At 39.2% G+C, this 22646-nt stretch overlaps 1 protein-coding gene across 5 annotated transcripts in view; it reads right to left on the reverse strand.

The window, feature by feature from the left end:
* diaph2 (diaphanous-related formin 2) overlaps positions 1–22646 on the reverse strand; it is a 562944-nt gene that overhangs the window by 404982 nt on the left and 135316 nt on the right. For all 5 annotated transcript variants that reach the window (XM_054740030.2, XM_054740029.2, XM_054740031.2 and 2 more), the window contains one exon: positions 7956–8095. In XM_054740030.2, coding sequence (XP_054596005.2) covers positions 7956–8095 — 140 coding nt within the window. The remainder of the gene's footprint in view (positions 1–7955; positions 8096–22646) is intronic.

Below are 22646 nucleotides of genomic sequence, written 5' to 3' on the forward strand. Positions count from 1 at the left end.
AGAGACAAACGATTCCCAGTTAGTGTTACTACTTTAAAAAATGTGCATGTCAAGGGACTGACATTTTTGCCACCTTATAATTGACTTAGTTTAAAGTGGAGCAACTTTAACTAGAGAGAAAAAACATTATTGCAATCAAGTACATAGAGAGTAGCTGTTATGCGGTCTGATTTTTCTGGTGTTGGCTCTAGAAGTAAAATTCTATTCAATTCTACTTTATTATCGGACTCAAGGTCCACATTAAAAAAAGAGACATAAAAACGATACAAAAGATTATAAAAGACATGCATACCAGTGTCTCCACATGGATGTCTGGTAAAGCAGTGCACTAAAATGGGGATCAACCAGCATCTGCACAAGTCTGTTCTTCAATCGCAAGATAAACCTGTACATCAAATTCCTCATTATGGCTTGGAAGGTCCTGACATGAGCATTACAAAATAAAAGACTTGCACTAAAGGATCAAGGCTTCCCTAACAGAGTCCTAAATGCATCGTTGTAGGCTACTTTAAGCTTATGCAAGCTGGCTTTCCTATACTTACACCACAAAGGTGCAGTATACAAAGGTGTGCAGTAGGTTCTAAAAAGGTGGATTTTTATCTTATCAGAACACATGTGGAATTTCTTGACCAAAATATTTGCTTGGGCATACAAAGCGTGACATTGCCGGTAAATGTTGCCATCGTCACAGAGCTGAACTGTGATGATGTGACCCAAATATTTTGCTTTGTCACTGACACTTATCTACTTGTCGACCAAGTCGAAGTCTGGGAAACAAAGATACTTATCCCCTTTGGTTCGACAAATCAGCACAACACTCTTTTTTGCATTAAACTGCACATCATACTTCAGCCCATATTCAGAGCATGTGTTTAGCAGCTGCTGAAAACCAGCACTGCTGGGCGAAATGATGGCCAAGTCATCAGCATACATGAGATGATTAATCAGATTTTTACCAATCATACATTCAGTTTTACATTTCTTGAGATGATTTGACAAATCATCCATGTAGAGGTTGAACAGAGCAGGTGACAGTAGCCCTCCCTGACGCACCCCGTTGTTAACACCAAAGGGGGCTGATATGGTATTGTCCCATTTAACTTGCAATGTCTGATTAGAACACCAGTATGCCAAAATCCTCACAATACTATCAGGGACACCTCTTTCACTTAATTTACAAAAAAGCTTAGAGTGGTTGACCCGATCAAATGCCTTAGATGCATCAATAAACCCCATCATCACTGAGGAGTTCTGTCTCAAATAAAGATGAGCTGCTTCCTTCAGGCCATAGATACACAGATCTGTTCCCAGCTTGGATGTAAAACCAAACTGGTGGTGTGTCGTTGTAATATAGTGAGAAAGTCGATCAAGCAATATCTTTTCCAGTACCTTAGAAATAACACTAGCTAAGGCTATTGGCCTGTAGTTATCCAGGCTCCCAACTTTACCAGCTTTGTTTATTTTTTTTATTTTATTTTATTTTTTTTTACCGTGTCCTGTCTGGCTGTGAAGCAAGAAGAATTGATGTCTGAATGCTGGTAACAAGCCTTTCAGATTTACTCTCAGGTGGAGCATTAAAGCGTCCGCTTTTAATGTCACGCCTGATACTTAAAACTTTATTGTTATTGTTGTTGAATGCTTGGTAATTCCGACCAGACATGGAGACAGAGGTGAAAGAGAAAGGAAAAGAAAAGGTGGGGAGGGGTTCCACAAAAATAAACAATAATGAACAAGAGTCTGATTCTAGACCTGCAGAAAAAGACAAAAAAAAGCAAAAGGGCAAAAAAAAAAGGGACACAACAACAATACAACAAGATCAAGCTATCACTGCGTCAACTTGATGAAGAAATATATAATCTAGGGCTGAAACGATTCCTCGAGTACCTCGAATAATTCGAGTACAAAAAATCCTCGAGTCAAATTCTCTGCCTCGAGGATTCGTTTAATTCATATTTAATTAATTCGTGGCTTTGCAGTCACCCGTGGTCATGTTTCACCCGGACTGAAATAAGTGACGCACATGCCCACTGGACTGCACACGCGAGTAGCGAATATAACTTAACTTTCTCTTAAGCCATGGCGGACAACGTGGACCCCGGTGGAGTGCGAAAAAGACAGAAAATGTCAAGATGTGGGACCATTTTTCACGTCGTTAGGCGGAAAACGTAGTCCAGTGTAAATACTGTAAAATGGATTTAGCCTAGCACAACACCACATCCTCCGAGCTGCTGCAGCACCTGTAAATGTCACTTCTGCAAGTGGACTCGGGGCCTCTACAAGATAATGCATTTTAGCCTGTATTTCCATATATTCTGCGGACACTGTGCGACTTTTTCGTTTGTAGCACTCAGTTTCAGCTCACACCGTACGTCTGGTAGCAACACGTCGGACTTAAAATGTGCTAAAAAATAGCATTTTTACACAAAACGTTGGACTTTGTATTGTGTTATTGATGTTTGTTGTCCCTCGGGATTGCTGCAGGAGGACACGGGTATTTATGAGAGGAAAACGAAAGAAAGTAAATAAATGTTTTGTGATCAGTATAATTTGACAAAACCACAGCAAACATGCTTTCTCGACAATCCTTGTTATTGTGTGAGTAAAAAAGTGTTGAAATTAAAACGGACGTGTGTTAATAGGGAAACAGCCGGCGAGCTGTTTGCGCATGCACCGTGAGCGGTTCTGGTTCTGTTTGGGCCGCAGCCGCTCGCAGCGCTACTTCAACAGTTATCCTCCTAGTTTCTGTCTGGCTTGCAGGCCAGCAGATTCTCGCACGAGGGGAAAATCTGCCCAGGTTGTGTACTTATTTTTTGCACAGCCATTTGTTTACTGTGAAGTAAAGTTGAAGTGCTGAAGTTTTGAAAACTAATTTTGAATAAAACTTGAAGAATAACTGGCAATTGCTTGCTCATTTTAACAGGTCTTTCATAATTATAACATGCTATTTGATATAATGGTTTACAAATACAAAAGGGTAATTTATTAGAGTACTCGATTAATCGAAAAAAATATTCGATAGAGTACTCGATTACAAAAATATTCGATAGCTGCAGCCCTAATATAATCAACATTGTTTAACTGAACAATCACACGATAATAAATCACAGTGCATTAAGTGCCCACCATAGTCTTAAGACCTGTGTTTAACGTGCCCAAACCCATACTTTTGAGAGCACCATGTGAGCGCCTGTGTGTGTACACGCGCTTATTTCTGTAAGGTTTCTCTATAGGAGCATCTAACAGAGAGTGTGAGGGACCACAGATCCGCCCCCCAAAGATGCGCAGGAGACGGGGGGAGCTCCAAGTCTCAGAGATCCAGGCGCTGCCCCAGAACACAGGAACCCCAAGGAGACTGCAACCAGAAAGGCCCCCGCCCCACTCGAGAGGCACAGAGGATCGCCCCGGGGGGCCACAACCAGCAGCCGGCAGAGTCCCGGGAGATATCAGCGGCAAGCCCTCAGGCCCGCCCGCAGCCTCCCACCCCCTAGCCGGCCGAGCCCGGGACCCAGTGACCCGGGACCCAGGGGCGACCACCCCGCCGGGGACCCAGCAGAGCCCAGGGATCCAGACCCCACCAGGCAGCCACCGGGATCTATCAGGCAGATGCCAAAGATCTTAAACCCCCTGACCCGGTTGCCACGAACACTCAGGCAGACCAAGGCACAACCCCTCACACCAGGTGTGGCAGGGGGAGGGGGGACGAAGATCTATATCATCAAAGGAGGTCCCAGGAGAGGGGAGGAGTCAAAGGCCCCACCTGACATATACAGTCATACACAAACACAGTCACACACTCCCTCCCTCATGCTCACATGTTTTTACTCCTTTAATGACAACTATTTCATATTATACATCAAAATCTTCCGCTTGTTCTCTCACTAAAAATGTCAAAATATGACAGATTCGAGGTCAAGTTTTTTACATATTTTTGTTTGTTTGGCAAAACTGGTCTAACTTAAATTGAAGTTGCCATATTTGTCCAGATAATGTTTAAAGTTTAAGTCTGAATGATAGGAGGAGGGTAGGAGAATATACTGGTACCAGTTTATATCAGTAACAGAAATTAGCTTAGATTAAGTTGGTTTATTGGACATCAGTAGAAAAAACATTTCTGCTTACAATATTGTTTGAATATTGCAAGATTTGACTAAACTTCAATAAACGAACTCACAAAAATGCTGTAAATCCAGTCTCTGACTTGTCCTAGAAAAGTTTTCATGCAGTTGAAGCCCAGTTTTGTTGATCTGAAATATGCCTAATGTTTAAGATGTCTTTTAGATCATACACCCGTGTTACTGTTGGCATTTTACCATTCTAAAATAGCAGGATGCTGAGGGCTGGACAGAGCAAAGTGAAAACCCTGGGATGTGTTCTCTTGTGCCCAGAACTACTGAATGTTTCTTTTTAAATCAAAAGTTATATGAAAAGGCAAAAGCTAAAAAAAAAAAATTCAGATGAGACTTGATTCTGTTTTTTAATTTTTTTTAAGTTATGTGTCTGTTCTGGCAAAAGCAAACTCTACATATTTATGATTTGACTTCAATGAGTTTTGTGGTAAAAGTAAAAAAGTCAAAGAAAATTGAGCTTCTCACACGTTTAGAACAAAACAGGGAGAAAACATAGAATGACTATGAAAAGGGCATTAGATTGGAAAAGCAGATTCTCCCTCCACCTAAACGAGAAAATAAGATGCTTTGTGAATCTCGGTATGTGGACACCTCACTTCATTATAATGGATTAAGAAATGAATAAAAAGCAGGGAGAAAATCTGACACCTAAATTAAGTAGCAAGTATCCAGATGACAAAATTAAAAGGACGAGAATGAAGTTGAAGGGAAAAAAAATTATTGGCTGGGGAAAGTTTAACAGAAAAAAGAAGTTAAAAACATGGCAGCTGAGAAGAAGAGAGAGGAAACAGAGAAGGCAGTGGATGCTCCAGGCGATGCCATCTGTGGGTGGATCTGCAAAGGCTGCGTGCCACACACCTGTGTGGGACTGCCTGGGAGATAAGGCCCACAGCAGAGTGGCCCAACGGCCACCTGTGCTGCCAAACAGGTGCACAGCCCAGCCAATTAAACTATTAGGAAAACACAGGCCTCCGGGAGCAAATTAGCAGGCAAGTACAAACATCAGAGGAAAAACAAAAAGCAATGGTAAGCATTCACAGTAAACACAAACACTTTGTTAGACTTTGGGTCTAAAACAGAAAACCAAACGGTTTTGAAGAAAAAACATTAGTATAGTTTCAAATTAAGTCCAATACTCCCGTCATCCTTGATTGTATGATTGCTACTCATTATGGCTGCTCGTTTATGGCAAAAATGATAATCATGATTATTTTGACTGAAACTGAGATCTTGATAATTTAAGACGATTTTTAATTTAATGATGATTTTTTTTTATTTGGTCATAAAATTGCACTGGGCACAATCTGAGAAAAAATAATCAAACGAGAAAAAGAAATAAACAAGATAATCACAAAAACAACTCCTTAGTCAAAACACTCGCTCATAGTTTACTACCCAGCTGAGGTTTAATTTATTTAAGCCTACCCAAAACATACTCAGTTTCATAAAATATCTTGCAAATATCAACAGCAAGAGTTAGAGTGGATTTATTATAATATTCATAAATAAAAACAACATGCCTCCATCTAAAAGGCTAGGCTATCCAGAGTTATCTTTGTAGTTATGCTGCTGTAGGCTTAGACTGGTGTAGGACATACTGACCACTTTCCACACACTACTACTTTCTTCTAAAAGTTGCTCTTTAACTGTATTATTTCCTCCTATTTAAGCTGTTAACTTTATTTTTCCTCTAAGTGTTTGTTTCCCCAGAAGACAATACACTGGTGTTCTGCTGAGCTGTGGTGGCCTCATGGAAGGGGCCATCGTCTTGAACACTGCTGCTAACCACTTAAACATTCTCCCACTCCTGATAATAACATTTTACTTTCTTTGACATTGAATGTGCTACTACTAGTTTACCCGTTTAGTTATAGATTCACCAGGATAAATACAATAAAGTTGATCTCTCACCAAATAGAATATTTACTAAGAAATCACAATGTAACCATAGAAACATGACTTGGTGTACATGTTGTGTGTGTGTGTGTGCGTGCGTGCGTGCGTGCGTGTGTGTGTGTGTGTGTGTGTGTTTCTGCTCCGTCTTCTCCATCCCCAGTGAGTGGTGGTGGATGGCTGCTTATACTGAGCCAGGATCCTCTGGAGGTTTCTTCCTGTTAAAAGGGAGTTTTCCTCTCCACTGTCGTTGCATGCTTGCTTAGTATGAGGATTGCGTAAGGTCACCGACACTAGTCAGTGACTCGATGCAACCTGCTGGGTTCCTTATATAGGAAACTTTTTACTGATTGGCTTAATGAACTGACCTGTATTGGAATGTCTACTGTGTGAAGTGCCTTGAGGTGACTGTTGTCGTGATTTGGCGCTATATAAATAGACTTGAATTCATTTGAATTGAATTAAACATCTATGTTGCAGTGAACTTCCACAAAATGTTGCATAATAATTATTAATTCTCCAGCGGTGCTGTGGGGAGTGTACAGTAGCAATGTGTCACTCAGAGTGATGAATCATTATATATCAGCATGAGGAACTTATTTCTTCCTATCTCTAACGTATTCCTAAACTATTTATTTACAGGTGCATCATTCCCTTTCCTAATGTCTGGAAGGACGGTCCAAATCACAGGCGGTGTTTTGCTAACCTACAGGACATATCGATGGCAGTTATCCAGAACGTTGCTAAGAGTTATACAGGGTATCTGCAGGTTTAAGGGAGCCAAATTTAAGACTTTTTAAGACCTTTTTTAAGGCCACTTTGACCAAATTTAAGCTATTTTTAAAATTAAATTTAAGCTATAATTTCCAGCTATTGCCTGGAACCAGTGCTAACCACGTCGTGAACGTGGGATTAACCATCCAACCTACCATTAAACTTGCACTTCCCCATGGCGCAAGCTCCCACTAGCTTAACCAACTAATGTGCTCATCTAAAAACAGCCCCCTTTCACAACCAGCTGAATGTGTACGGTTCAACTTACGCCAACATCGTACACAAAAAATGCTGAACACCAACTAGAAATTCACGAAAATGTTTATAGAAATAAAATAATCTTGTTTATTGGGTCTTTGGTAATTTAAGACCTTTGGAAACTAGATTTAAGGATTATTTGTCATTTTTAAGGATTTTCAAGGCCTTAAATTTGGAAAAGCTAATTTAAGACTTTTTAAGGACCCGCGGATACCCTGGTTATAAGAAGTGTTTCTAGGTTGTGTTCTAGGTACTTTTAGAAAAAGCCAAAGAAGAGGGATCTGAAAAGTTGTTAGAAATAGCGATAAAGTTGCTAAAAGTGGGCAATTCTGTTGGGAGGTGCACTTGATTTCAAACTCAGAGTAAACCTCGAGAGAAGAGCAAAAAAAACCAGTGTGTTTTGTTTTTATAATCATTCAAAACTCTTATCAGATTTGTGATTAAAGTTTGAATAATTGAGAAGCCCTACTACTCGTAAACTAAAAATAAGACATTTTCTGTGTTTCCCTTGGCGGTTCATGATCCTGGTGGGCCGCCTGGCTTTGTTTGGCCCCCCACCAGTCCAAGAACCATGAGGAGGTTTGTCTGCTTTGCGATATATTGTATTACTACAACCTTGTTTGAGTCACTGTGTGAGTTATCTAATTGTTCATGTTATTCAGTTGGATATGTTGACACCTCTTTGGGAAAAGGTGGTTGATAAACTCCCAGTTTTTCACCAAATGTGCAAAAATTATTACTGTATGAAAATGTGAAACAAGAAAATCTGCTAATCGTTCCATCAAACCCCTCCATCATTATGGGACAATATGAAAATATACTACTTTCTTCCACAGTGTTTCAAAGTTTCATGTGCAAAGGGCAGTCGGTGGTTAGCATAACAAAAAAAAACTGGTTACTGACCTAACAGGGTTACTAGTGAGAGACACCCTGAGGGATTCCAGGCAGTTGAGCAGCTTTTCCTCTGTGATTCCAGACCGAAGTTCGTGGACATATTCCTGGGAAGACAGTGTACTCTCATGTTTGCTGTTCCTGAGTCCACCCTGAAAACAAGAATCAGTAGGATGGATATTAGACTGTTAGACTCAGCTAAAATATCTTAAACAACAATATCATTTGAATATTATTTACATTATTAACAGCATCAAATACACCAAAATTTATGAATTATCACAAGACTAATTAACTCAAATAAAGCTACGTTTTATATTAAATCAAACTGTTCCAGCCTACAAATAATAAAGATATTCATTGTTATTTGACTCCATTTCTTAAGATAAATAATGAAACATGTTGGGGAATTCAGTCTTTTCCTAATCAGGCATTGCTCCTATAATGGACTCCACTAGCAGAGCCACACTCGGGCTCTACCGTACATACAATCTGCAGCAGCTTCTGCTTGAAGTAAATGGATTCTTGTGTTTAATCTCCACTGGGATATGTTGCTACACTGATGCTTACACAATGAAACTATCAACTGGCAGCACTACACACGCTTTCAGCTCAAAAACACATTAACACTCACTCTCCATTTACACACAGAAACCAACAGCACTATACAATGATGAGTCTGATTCCTTCATGGAATGCATTGTTTGACCAACATCACTGCAACTCAGTCCAACAATGGAGCAATGTCACACTTTATGACAAATTGATAATTGCAAGATAGTATTGTTTAAAAGACCAAAATGTTGGTGTGAATACGCAATCTACCACAGGAAATACATCAAGAAACATAATGCAGAGACACCATCCCATATGCCTAAAACAAGCTGCTTGGCAAAAGCTTTGCTGCTGTATTCATCCCGAGATTGCTGGTTCCCCACAAAGTGAGCTGTGCTAATAGGCAGTTTGGGAAGTAATAAGCTAGCTCATTTATCTGGAGAAAAGAGATGCCTGCTGCTCTGCTGCAATGCGCAGTCAACATGAATGAACCTTTTGTGTGTGTGTGTGTGTGTGTGTGTGTGTGTGTGTGTGTGTGTGTGTGTGTGTGTGTGTGTGTGTGTGTGTGTGTGTGTGTGTGTGTGTGTGTGTGTGTGTGTGTGTGTGCGTGCGTGCGTGCGTGTGTGCAAGAAAAACCAGAGGGTTTCAAACGGCAAGCTACCAATAATCTAGTTCTTTTCATGTGGGCTAAGCTCAAAGTTAGATTGACTAAACAACATAAAAATATGTGTCTTTGAGGAAATGGTTATGTAAAATCCTATTCTTCCAACATCTAAAATGATCAGTGCCAAGGCTAAAGTTATTCACTCAGCAGAAATCTAGTCACATGCAGCTTTGCACCTTATGGTCTTGGCAATAGGAGTTCATCCTATTATCAAGCAGAAATATCGGTAATACGAAAAAGAGAATGCAAAATACTTGTCAGTACTACATTAGGTTTTGCAGATATTGTCAATGATGACTTGCTCATTTCTGTCCACGAAGCTTTTTATGTCACAGCTGGACAATAAAAGCAAGATGCAAGAAATAAAATAGAAAATTGGATTATAAACAGGATGTGATTGGATGTGAATGAATTTCAGCCAAAGTCATTAGCTCTGAAATGTATAAATTTTAGGTATTTACAATGTCCACTCCTTGTCTCATTGAAAAGCTTCTCAAGGGTGCCTCATAATTATTTCAGATTAAGGTGTTAAACCCTTCACCTACTGGTTAGAAAAGATGTCATGATAAAGTTTCAAGCAAACATTTGGATGCTAACGGGGATTGGGAGAAATACACCTGAGGGAAGATTTTAGCCCCGGTTTCACAATGAAAGCATCGGCGGCACGGAACAGCAGTGGAACATCGCTGCTTCAAACAGAATCCATTATATTCTATGGAGTGTTTCAAACCAGCAGCGTTGCAGCAATTTCCAGACGCGTCCCAGAAGCGGCACGCCAAGCCGCTAAGGATAGGATCGGGTTCTATTTTTGCCACAGTACCACTTCTGGGATGTGTCAATTTCTGCAGTTAGCATAGGGCTAGACAGGCTACTAACATTGAGTTAGTTTGAATTCCTGAGTGCCTTGACAAAAGCATTTACTGTGTCTGTAGTTATGGTTGATTAACCATAACTGCATTTAAGTCCAGTTAGTTGGTTTTAAATAAAAGAGTTCCATTATAAAGTAGCTAAGAAAAAAATTTTGGTCAAATGGGTTTGTTCTTTACAATGATCCAACATTATCTAAGCATTATTTCACTATTATAAACATTAAAGCATTAATTGTGAAACCATTTGGCCAAACAGCAATAAATGAGTTTTTATTTTATCTGTTAGTCTGAACTACACTTAGACTACAGGTCTGGAGAAAATACACCTTTTGATGATAAATTGCATGAAAGCGCTTGTTAATCCAAAACACTTTTTATGGTTAAACTGAAGATCTTCCAAGCAGGAAAACACCCTACTGAGAGTGAAGCTGAAACCCTAGTATGCATTATCCAATAGAGCCAATACTCCCTGAACAGGAACCTACTAAAGGCAAGTGAGCTGAGCCATTTAAACAGCTGATTAGGACAGTACATCACGCATGTCACATCCAATAAAACGAAGAATGCAGGACCTGTATTCAGTTGCACGGTGAAAGTAAAGGAGCAAAAGCTTAATGAGACTTTTATGCTGCGCATGATAAAGTGTTAGTGCAACATACTGCATGTCCCCAAAAAATATGATAGTTAGGTTTTGCTCCATCACAGCAGTGAAATCACTAAATCATTCCTTGTTTTTCTTCAAGAAGACTTCGGCTTCAAAGACGCGGCTGTCTGCAGTGAATCAGATAATAACAAAAGCAAGACAACAGCGGAGCAGTAATATGGCAGAGCTTCACTTTTGAAGGCTTGAAAGATAAAGAAAAGGAAGATAGTGAGTTATACAGTAGCAGTGGATTTTGTGAGGACAAACTCTGCTGTCTCACTGAGGTTTGACTTTGGTGTTAGCAGAACTTGATAAAATGCAATATACAGCTTCAGAAAAAAGTTTCCTACCTTGTGTGTGAAGTCAGAAATGTCAAAAAGTGTAAAAATTATCATGACAATAAGTTTTTGTCCCAAATGCCCTTATTTTGGTGTAGCTGTATTATGTAAAACGCAGAATGTTCTTGCAGGTTTGACTTGTTAGTTTGATCCTTACTGATGATAAGATTAGTTAAATTAGCTCAGTTCATCTTTCTAGAGTTTCTAAATGTGTTTCCACACATTGGTTTTAGTCAGTATGCTGCCTTTTTCATATAATTTGGATCATCCACACAGTCAGCTGCATACCTACAATGCAACATGTCGGAGGCTCAACTTTAGAGTCGAGGGAACACAATCAATCAATCAATCAAAGCTTTATTTATATAGCGCCTTCCGCAACCCTGTCAGGATGCCCAAAGTGCTGAACATGGTTTAGTTGAAGGTAAATATATTGAATAAATCAAAAATAAAAGCAATTCAAATTACAAAATACAAATTACAAAATAGGTTAAACATTCTGGTACAGGACAAATGTGCAAAACAATGGATTGAGTGAGCCTGTCACGATCTGCCCCTGCCTTCCTGACTGTGTTCCTCTCCTGCCCTGATTAGCCCTTATTGTTCTCACCTGCGCCTTGTTAACCTGCCCATGTGTTCCTGATTTCCCTGTGTATTTATACCTCCCTCCTTGTGCCAGTCTTTGTCAGATCATTGTTGTTTGTCGTGTTGTTCTCGTTGTTCCTGCCGTATCTTGTCATTAAACCCATTTTACTTTATCCGTGCCTGCATTCCTGCCTCCTGGAACTCTCCACCATACATGGTCCATCATCTGCACCACCCTCAACATGATAGAACCAATGAAAACTGTGAAATAAATTCAACATAAAAGAGGGCCAAAAGTCAGAATATTCCAATGTTGGGTTTATGACAACGAAATCTAGGCCTTAACTGCATAAATGCTTATGTTTGCAAAATGAACGTATCTAATCGGAAGGTTGCAGGTTCTGTCATTGTGTCCTTGGGCAACGCACAATCAATTTTACCTGCTGGCGATGTTCAGAGGGGCCGGTGGCGCCTGAGTCCTCGCCTCTGTCAGTGCGCCCCAGAGCAGCTGTGGCTACAATGTAGCTCATCACCACCAGTGTGTGAATGTGTGTGTGAATGGGTGAATGATTGCATTGTAAAGTGCCTTGGGGGTTTCCAGGACTCTAGAAGCTGCTGTATCAAATACAGGCCATTTACCATTTTTTTCTTTGACTTTTGTGGTCATTTTCTCACTCCATCGTGCAAAAATTTTGAATTTGCCTCTCTGTCACTGCAACCCTTGAATAAAAATTGCACGTCCAAGATTGCCTAAAATGTTTATAGAAAAGTTGGCAAAAAAAACAACATATTAGTACTTTCCCCTTGTGAAATGGCTCTTTAATTGCTGAAGTTCTATTTTTGCATATGGCTGATGAGACAACTATAGTTACCAAACAGTGCTTCCTCAGTGATGGACAGTTAGAGGCAAACACGTCACCTCCGTTTTATTAATCTCCTGGCTTTTCAGTAGTTCCCAGCAAGCGTGTCCCCATGTCCAGAAAAGCCAGAGCTCTGGTTTCACCACATGCCCTGACCTCTGGAAACCAAAGACAATGACCATAAACTGCTTTTTCATGACCATAGCCTAAATCAATATCATCCATTGGGATAATATCAACATTACACCACAATACTGGCAGCAGAGAAACAATCTGAGGGGAAGTTGTGCAGCTACCTGCTGGCCACTAAATAAGTTCTCTTTGTCACAATAACGCAAATGTTAGGGAAAATAAACAGACTAAGGAGAAAATGAAGTTATTCTGTTGTAAGATGTAAAAATGTCAGGAAGTAAAGGGCATACAAGGGTGAAAAGAAGTATGAAAAAGGTACAAAAAGACAGAGTATGGTTTGAGAAAGGCAGGGCAAAGAGTTCGACTGTCGGGAGACACTGCAACCTGAACAGCAGAGGACAGATGCAGCCTTTTGACCACAGCCTTGAGCCTCATCTCCTGCCGCTTATTGAATCCCCTATTTGTCGATAAGAGTATTTCCTGCCAAAGAAAATAGTGTTGGGAGCAATTACTTCAGTGAGCCTGTCAATTTCATTTTGGGGGGTTAGGGGTGCTTTGAGGATCATTCCCTTCTCTCCCATCACCTCTGTCTCCTTTTCTACATGCTGTGGGGAGTGACAGAGTGCCTTGCCATCTATCTGGGGAGGAACAGGGAGACAATGCCAAGTCGGCTGCACCTCAACATGTCATCTTCACCTGTAATGAGCCTATAACAAGCTGGCACCTTCCTCCGTGCCCAGTTTCCTCGGCCCACTCAGGCAGACTGATAGATACATTATTCAGGGTCTTTGTCAGCTTAGTGGAAAACCACATAAGCGGTAACATGCCTGGCTTGGAAGCTTGTACTGAGAGATATTGTAGCTTCCAGGTCAGACTTCCATCCAGAAAGCGTCTAAATTAACATTAACACCACGCAGGGCCACTCGAGTGTGGGAAAATCTCAGTTTCAGAAATTAAATAACTGTTTATTAATTTTTACATGTAAGGCTAACCTCCGCAGGTGGCAGAGTTGCACTATTTGGTGGTGATAAAAAGTAGGGATGTTCCGATCACATTGCTTTGCTCCCGATCCGATTCTGAGTAATTTGACTTTGAGTATCTGCCAATACCGAGTCCCAATCCGATACTTTTCAGGAAAGCATTGAAATAAGACGAAAATGAAAGCACATCCAAGGTGTCCTTTAAGTTTCACTTTCACTTATTTAGGTATAAATACTGGTTAAAAATTGTGTTAATATCAAGAATAGGGATCAAATAGAAATTAAAACTAAGCCATTGTTATTCCATTTGAAAATCTCTACCTCAGGAAGAATTTAAAAAGTAACTTTTGTTGTTTTGTAAGGGTAAATCTGATCTTTTTCACCTGATTCAGATCTTTTTAAAATCAGGGCTCAATTTTCAATTACGCGATTTTAAAAAGATCAGATTGAAGCATCCCTAATTTAAAGGGTATTAATAAGGGGAAAAATTTCTTGTATGACACCAAATTCCTATTACCGTAAAAAGTCAGGAAAACATATTATACCGAACATCACTATAATAGTTTTCTAGCATTCAGAAATAACTTAAAAACACATGCAGAAATAAACTCATTAAAGTTAAGGTTCAACTTGATTAATCAGGTACATAAACAGAACGTGACCATAGTTCTCATGAGAGTCCGAGTTTGAAGAATGAAATGTATACAAAATATTGCTAAGAGCGGGATTACTGAAAATACTGGAGGCTTATTCTTTTTAACGCAAGAGCAGGTCACCGCTGTGTTTTGGTTTTGTTCTGCCATCCCAAATTGACTTTTTAAAACAGCGCTACACGACGATGAGTTTAACCGACATAAGGAGTGGAAGTGTGTGTGTCATTCACAAAGTTGTCCTTATTTTTTGATTACATTGTTCTTGAAAATAAGAAAATGCAGCACTCCTACGGATGGTTTTTGCTAGGTTATGTTAGGGAAAAGTAAGGAAACAATGTTTGAATGTCTTTTATTAGAACAATGATTTAAAACACAATAAAGTTGCATGGTTGTTACTGTAAAATGTCCATAATGTTTTTTTACGTTTTGTTGTAATATGTACAGAGTACCAAGTACAGTAAGAAAATTGGACAAGTCTGAACATTAGTATAACTAAAGATACTAATAAATATTTTCACTGATGCAATTTTTATATACATATATATATATATATATATATATATATATATATATATATATATATATATACATATATATATATATATATATATATATATATATATATATATATATATATATATATATATATATATATATATATATATATATATATATATATATATATATATATTGGCTAATTATAAAAATACGACTTTTCCACAACGTCATCACTTCTGAAATGAGTTGATTGTCTGAATCTAATTAAAATACTTCTCTTCCTTCCTCTGGCCCAAAACAGTCAAACAAAGTTCTAAATTATTAGGAAAAAAAAAAGAATCACTGTCTTTTGTCTGTAATTAATGAAAATTAGAAACACACTCTACTACGTAGTGTAAAAATAATGAAGATAGAATCTTAGCAATTAGACTATATCAAGCTTCATGACAGCAACGTTAAAACTTAATTTCCTGTTCATTAGAGGTTGATAAATAAGAAGATAAAAAAAGGACAAGACTAGATAACAGACAATAATAAGTGGAATAATATGCTACTTGTCTCACCTTTAATGAGTATAAAAATAATCATGTGTCAAAATAACTGAATAGGGAAAAAGAAGACGAAAATATGAGAAGTTTCATTAGAAATTCCTGGACTTAACTCGGTCTAAATTCTGGGATGTGAGCGTGACAACAGTGACGGTAAAGGTCAACGGGAACACGGATCAGTTGAGATGCTGCTTGGCTGGACAATGAGTTTTACTAAGCCCCCACCCCCTAAAAGGACAGAGTTCTGCTGCTGGCAGATAAGACATTTCATCTAGCCACCGGGCTGCGGGGCTCCCAGCACAGTGGGGGATTTCCCACCAGACCATGTGGCAAAGCATTTCATCTCTTCCTGTCATCACCCATCTACAATTCAGTCTTTATACTTCTTCTTAATTTTTCCTTTCTCTTTTCTGCCTCTCTCTCTCTCTCTCTCTCTCTGTCCACAGTGAGGTGGTTTAGAACCTTGGATGACAGTAACAAAGAATTATGCTTTTATCTGTACACACCAGGGGCTTTTTTTTACCCCCATTTCCTTTTCTATTTATTCTTGTATCTTCAGACTGTAGCAGTCAGAAAGTAAAATCAACAGACAGCCCTACTCTGGCATGGCTGGGTAACTATGACTTGCAGATAACAGACACAATTAGGTCTACAACACTATCTGAACAATCAGAATGGTGCCATCAAAGTAAGTGGCTTGACAAGACAACTTTGCTGCAAAATAGCAACAAACTAAGGAGAAAACAAAAAAGATAACAAGAAATATTAGACCGGTTAAAAATAGCCCTGGCTTTGTGGTATTTGTTCCTATGTGGGTTGATCCCAACGGTCCCAAAAAATACCTCAGAAGGGCAATTCAATCACTTCTGCTACTCATATTGGTACGTTGTTAGAGTGCACAGACATGAAAGTTCAGATGTAAATCTAAATATACAGTGGTTCAAACAATGAGTATCATGCTAGACATAATTAGAACAACAGCATAAACATGGGTGTGATTTTCCTAAAGGTGGACCTTTACACAGCCTCAAACAAATAAAAGGAAAGGATTAAGCAGTTTTTATCTAGAAATTAGATGCCATGTAGCAATGACAGAAACAGCTCAGACATTAGTTCAGACATCAGCACATTAAAAAGGCAATTACCAGCAAACAACAGAAATTACCTTCAGACACATCAGCTGTTAGCACATCTGGACAGTCAAATGAAAAGGTTACATTGTTGCCAGAGGCAGAATTTTTGTTTAGATTTTTTTAAAATGACTGTTCTTATTAAAAGCATTGTTTTCATGGTGTAATTACTGTTTTATTCAAAGAAGCAGTGTTACGTGGCAGTTCTTTGGAAAGTGTTGCTTTAACAATCCCTATGAAAATAATTTCTCAGTTCTCATTAACACCAGTTTTGTGGCTCTTGTCATCATGTTTTCCTCATTATTACCTTTCAGTTTGAACTTTGCCTGAAAGTTCAAGCTTTAGAAGACGCGTATATGCACACAGTAAACGCCTCCAGCCTACTGGCCTTGGCCCAGATGAGAATAAGTAAAGGATCTGAGCCGAGGGCCAACATCAAGCCCTTCTTCTTCAGCTGTACTGGAGGCACGCCCGCAATGTGCCATCACAGATTTATAAGGTACTTGGAAAATGTCCCACAAGAAGCCAGAACTCTTCTAATCACATAACTCTAGGGGTCAAAAGGTTAACAATTAGTAACGCATGATTTTAATCAACACCAAAAGTGAAAAAGAAAAAACTGCCTTTACAATAAGAACTCTAGTTATTAAATAAAATGGAAGATTATTTGTAAATGTTTACATGTAAACACTGTTTAAATGTTATTAAAATTTGATTGTGATAGTTCTAAAAAAATTCTAACTATGTATGTATTATTTAATGTTTGATTCTGACAAGAGCGAAGAAAACTGGGAGAAAATAGATGAATAATCATACTTTTGCCCAATAACTTTATAAATGTTTAGTAATTACTATAAAGACTATTTCTAAGCACCAAATATTGAATTGTTTAACTTTTATAATGGAGGGCAGTTAGATGTCAACAATGTGATGCTTTTTAAAACTAATTGAGTGAATTTACAGAACAAGTTAGGATTTGAACACAACGACGGTCACAGAACACGTACCCCTCCCCTCGGGTATCTTCCCCGACATGCTTCTGTCAGAACCGGACACCCACATTGCCAGAGGAAGCGAGATCGTGCTAAACACCAGTCGCCATTTTCTAGGTCCAAAAATATTTTGTTGTCCATGACTTCAAATGGTATTTATCTTTTTGGGACTCTGGTAATTTGTTCTAAAGTTGAAGTGGTAGCAGCCACTGTTTCTCCTCTGATGTTATTGAGCGGAGAACCTCTCACACCAGAGGTGTTCTGTTGCTAAGTACATGAGGGCTTAATGAATGGAGATCCCAAGGAAGAGTGACGGTTCAGCGAGATTGACAACCGGATGGTCCAATAGTTGTTTCCAGTCCAAAAAGTGTTATTGTCAGTGGTTTTCAGGCAACTGGAGAGAACCACTTTGCTCGTTTTCTTAATCTAGACAAAATATGTATTACTATGTTAGAATGTTATTGAGAGGCATGAAAAAATGTTTTAAGCTAATTTGTTTTACACATTTGCTATAGCAGCTTTATTAAAATGCCTCTACTGGAAAATGAAAAAATGGTGCTCTGAGAAAAAAAGGGCTTTGATAAAACCTCACATCATGCACACTGCAGCCTTGTGTTTGTGTATTGAATTTTTGCAGTAAAATAGATAAAATCTGTCAGTAGTAATGCACTGTGAGTATGTTTTATTATAATATATGCACCAAAACATGTAAGAAAGATGTAGATAATAATAAACTCGCAATGGGCCGTTGAATGGTTTTGTTAGACAAGTTCTAGAAATCAGCTCACGGCCATGTAAAATGGATCTGATTTTGGTGCTCTGACATGAACCCTAATATCTGAAAACACTCGGGTCAAAACTTTAACCTTGTTCTATTGATTTTCTTAAGCTTTGCTGCAGCAACATTCACATCCGAAAGCAAAACACTGGAATTGCTCACCCACCATGCAGTGTCAAATAACATATTTGAACAATGCACACAGATCCGTAGGGCAGCAGTAGCTCAACAGGTTGAGCGGGTTGTCCAGTAATCGGAAGGTTGAAGGTTCGACCCCGGAATTCTGCTGTTGTGTCCTTGGGCAAGACACTTAACCCAACTTGCCTGCTGGCGAGCTCGCCTCTGTCAGTGCCAGGGCAGCTGTGGCTATATCGTAACTCATCACATCAGTGTGTGAATGGATGAATGATACATTATAGTGTGAAGCGCTTTTGGAGTACTCTAACTCTGAAAGGCACTATACAAGTGTGGGTCATTTATCCTTCCCAATTAATTTCACAGCAGTTTTTAAATCTACGGTATGTGTATATTTAAAATTTGCCTCTAACAGCAGAGTAATAAAGGCTTGTGAAGAAAGCCATAATGTAAAAATCTATCTTGACTCATTCTGATGACTAAATGTGAGCATGCATTTGTAAGTGCATGTTTTTTCATGTAACTTGTTTTTGATTCTGTTTGTATGTGGTGCAGAATGTTCCCTGAAGCACTTCTCCCTTTGCTTTGCAGGACTCATGTCTGCACTGAATTTCAATGGCACCTCTATACAGATAGGAACAGATGTGGGCCACCTCACAGAAAGTCAGGTAGATGTGTGTGAGAAAAGTAAGGAGAGCAAACTGACCAGTAAAGCAGATAAGGCTTGAGTTATGCATCTTTTTGCATCAGTTTAAAAAAGACAAATAGAAACAGTTTAGGACGCTGACTTATGTGGGCGTTTCTACAACTACCGGTAAAGCCGATTGTTTGTGTTGTTTAATTTTTTTATCTTTCACAAAATATACCATAACTGATTAACATAAATGCTGATTTCATATTAATTTTCTTTTTTTTTTTTTTGCATCTCTTCAGTGTCTGTTTATTTTTAGAGTTTTGCTGCTATTTATGAGAAGATAAAAGAATTGCATGATTTTAATGTGATTTCCTCTGTATATGACGATAAACCCATCTATTTTTGTACCTTGAAATAATTAAACAGTAAAGTAAATTTAGTGAGAGAACTGTAACTGTCAAAGCATCTTCTTTTTCCTGTTTAGCAATCAGAAATGGACATGCATAGGCGATAATCTGGCGATGGTCAATTTACCGTATAAGTCCAACTGTATCAAAATGATGTACTGCAAAATTGCAGTCACATTAATATTTGAAACAACAACCATGGAATACACCTCATCAACAAACAACACTATATTGGAGCAGGCGGAGGGAGACTAGGGGTCTTAGCACACCTCTGTTGTTGCTTGGCTTCCTGGGGCTGGAGGCTAGGAGGGAGATCTGGTCGTCTGGTTGGGGTCTGGGGTGGTGGGTTGCTGTGCTCAGCGTTGGGCGGGGGAGCCTGCTCATCAGCACCCCAGCAGAAAGGGTCAAACTCTGGTAACCGGTGACGGTTGTACCCAATGTGCAGCAGTACCGGGACCAGAGTGAATAGGGTGTGTATGGGGAGCATGAGTGGGTGTCCGGCGTGCATTTTTGTAAGTCTTGGGTTGTATGCGTGTGTGAGCATGAGGGAGGGAGTGTGTGACTGTGTTTGTGTATGACTGTATATGTCAGGTGGGGCCTTTGACTCCTCCTCTCTCCTGGGACTTCTTTTGATGATATAGATCTTCGTCTCCCTTCCCCCTGCCACACCTGGTGTGGGGTGTGGTGTCTTGGTCAGCCTGAGTGGTAAATATATATATATATATGTGTGTGTGTGTGTGTGTGTGTGTGTGTGTGTGTGTGTGTGTGTGTGTGTGTGTGTGTGTGTGTATGTATTTGAAACAAATTAATGGCAAACCCTTTCTAAAAATTATGTTCAAAGTAATAGTTCACACTGCTGTCATGATAACACTCCAAGGTTCAAACCAGCATGTAATTCTGTTGTTCCTGAACTTTGAAAAGCACAAAGATCAGATATTTTAATGCAGATCACATGAAAAATGGCAACATTTCCTGTGTTAAAGAAAGAGATGAACAATCAAAATTTAATAAACAGCCAGGAAGCCTTGTTGGCATGTCGTTCCGCCTTATATACTCCCAATGTTGAGATTGGTTAAGGTTAACAAGTGAGCTGTTAAGGTGGTAAAGTCACACGGGATCTAATTTAGGTTTTCACTGTGGTCTTTGCTGCATTGATTGCACTGTGAAGGCCTAATGAACTATGTACTTTGCACTCTTGTTTCCAGCTCTGGGAGTTTGGTTTTGAAGCCAGGAGCTGCAAATTCTGACTGAAAGTTTGGATTACAATACAGCTCTGAGGAAAGACAAAGAAAGCTTCAAAAATGTCTTTCTCCTTTGTCTTTCTTAGAAAACTGACCTTCAAAGATCATATGTAGGGCGCATATGCAATAGGAGCACACACTCTTAGTCAAAAATGAACTTTCGAAAATTACCAATGTTTCACCTCTTAAAAAGCTGCAATTTGCTGTTCATAGACAGAACACGACCAGCCAGAGAAACAGGTGGGCATAATTAATTAAAGTGAGGAGATTTTACATGTAGATCATTTTGTCTGAGACGTTTTGTTCATAACTGCAGCTAAAATCCTAAATCCAACGATTATTATGTTTGATTAGACAGCAGAGATACCAAACTGGCTCAGTTTTTGATTTCAAGGATTGATTCATGGAGTTATAGTAAGATTAGTTGTTTACCATAATTCTGCCTCTGGTGTAATCAAGCTCTTTGCTCTAAAACACATATGTCAGACACAAGGCCCGAGGGCCAGATAAAGCCCGCGGAGCATTTTTATGTGGCCCGCGAGATAAATATCAAAAATATATTAAAACTGGCCCGCTGGCCGATTTTACCGCAAAGACTTCAACTCCCATGAAGCTTTGCGGCGTTAGCGCGGAGCCGACGCGCCCCCTCCTTTGTGTTTTTTCCAGCGTCTGCTGCCAGTGTCTGCAGCTCCGCTGTCTCGGACAAACTAAACACTCCTCTCACTCAGCGCCAAGTTCACTCAGCTATTTTCTGACGTTGAAGCCCAGAAACGGAGATTCTAGCTGCTCAGTAATGTGTTCACGACTGAAAGAGAAAGTTTTCCAACTAACGTCCAGACAGAGCAGATATAACTCTAGCGAACAGCAACACGCTCAAACCAGCATTACTGTGGTTGCTGTCGTTGTGTTTCCTCCCCGACACACAACAACGTGGTCAAGCTGCTCAGAAATGTTCAGCAGCACAAACCTATGTGAGCACCTGTTGTCATCTAATGTTGTCATTATTATGATGAAGATGAACAAAACAACAGGAGTCTCCTCTTCAGCTCAGATCAACCCCATGATGCAGGTATCTGGCTGGAACAGGTGAGCATCACAGTAAACCAGTGGAGAAAACTGAGCTTTAAATATGTTGGTTTTATGCTCTTTTTCTGCTCCAAAACATGAAAGTTAACAGGTGAGATGTTGCATTTTCATTTAAGATAAAATGATATTTTTATTTTGTTGTTAGCCCGTGAGAAAAGATTTAACCTACAGTAAACAGGAAGTGGAAAGGCTGCAGATAGATGAATAGAATAGAAAATCCCTTTATTGTTCCTCAGTGGGGAAAGCTAGATGTCACAGCAGCGATGACACTTATTACAGGAGAAAAAAAAGGAGAATAAAAAATAAGAAAAATGAATAAACAAGAAAACATAAATCCTGAATAGATTTTAAAAATGCTGATTATACCACAAGTAATGAATACCACTGATGTGTTTTATTTAAAACTGACTTGCTCGTGTGTAATCTGGTTATTCCACATTCAGTGTTAATGCAAAAATAAGTTTGTTTCCAAATTTAAAGTTTCTAAATTGCATATATGTTGATAAAGAAAATGTGCAAAATTGCCGTCACTTTTTCAAAAAATATTAAGTTTGGCCCTCGACTCCGTCCCAGAGTTTCCTTTCGGCCCCGTGTGAGTTTGAGTTTGACACCCCTGCTCTAAACCATCAAATGGTGTGTGATTAAAAACACAAAGTTATGCAGTGGCTTCAAAACCAACAACCAAAATTTCTTCAAAAAGTAGAATCAGTGTGAGAAAAATAATTAAATCTTTTTAAATTCTAAATTGAATAAACAAGCCAGCTCATCCCCTTATGAAGCAGCTGTCCTTTCTGCACTGCTCACCACAAGGGCTTGTTGCTGACTCATCACAATAATTTTGTTTTTCCTGAAAGATGAAGAAAAAAAACATCCTAATGTCTGTCTGTCCTATAACATCATATGGTCAGAATCAGGTCAACATGTAGTGCACATGTGAACACACAAACACACCAGTGGTGGCTGGAGAAATAACTA

This window comes from Nothobranchius furzeri, chromosome 1 (genome assembly GCF_043380555.1).
Source record: "Nothobranchius furzeri strain GRZ-AD chromosome 1, NfurGRZ-RIMD1, whole genome shotgun sequence".
In the NCBI taxonomy this organism is placed as follows: Eukaryota; Metazoa; Chordata; class Actinopteri; order Cyprinodontiformes; family Nothobranchiidae; genus Nothobranchius; species Nothobranchius furzeri.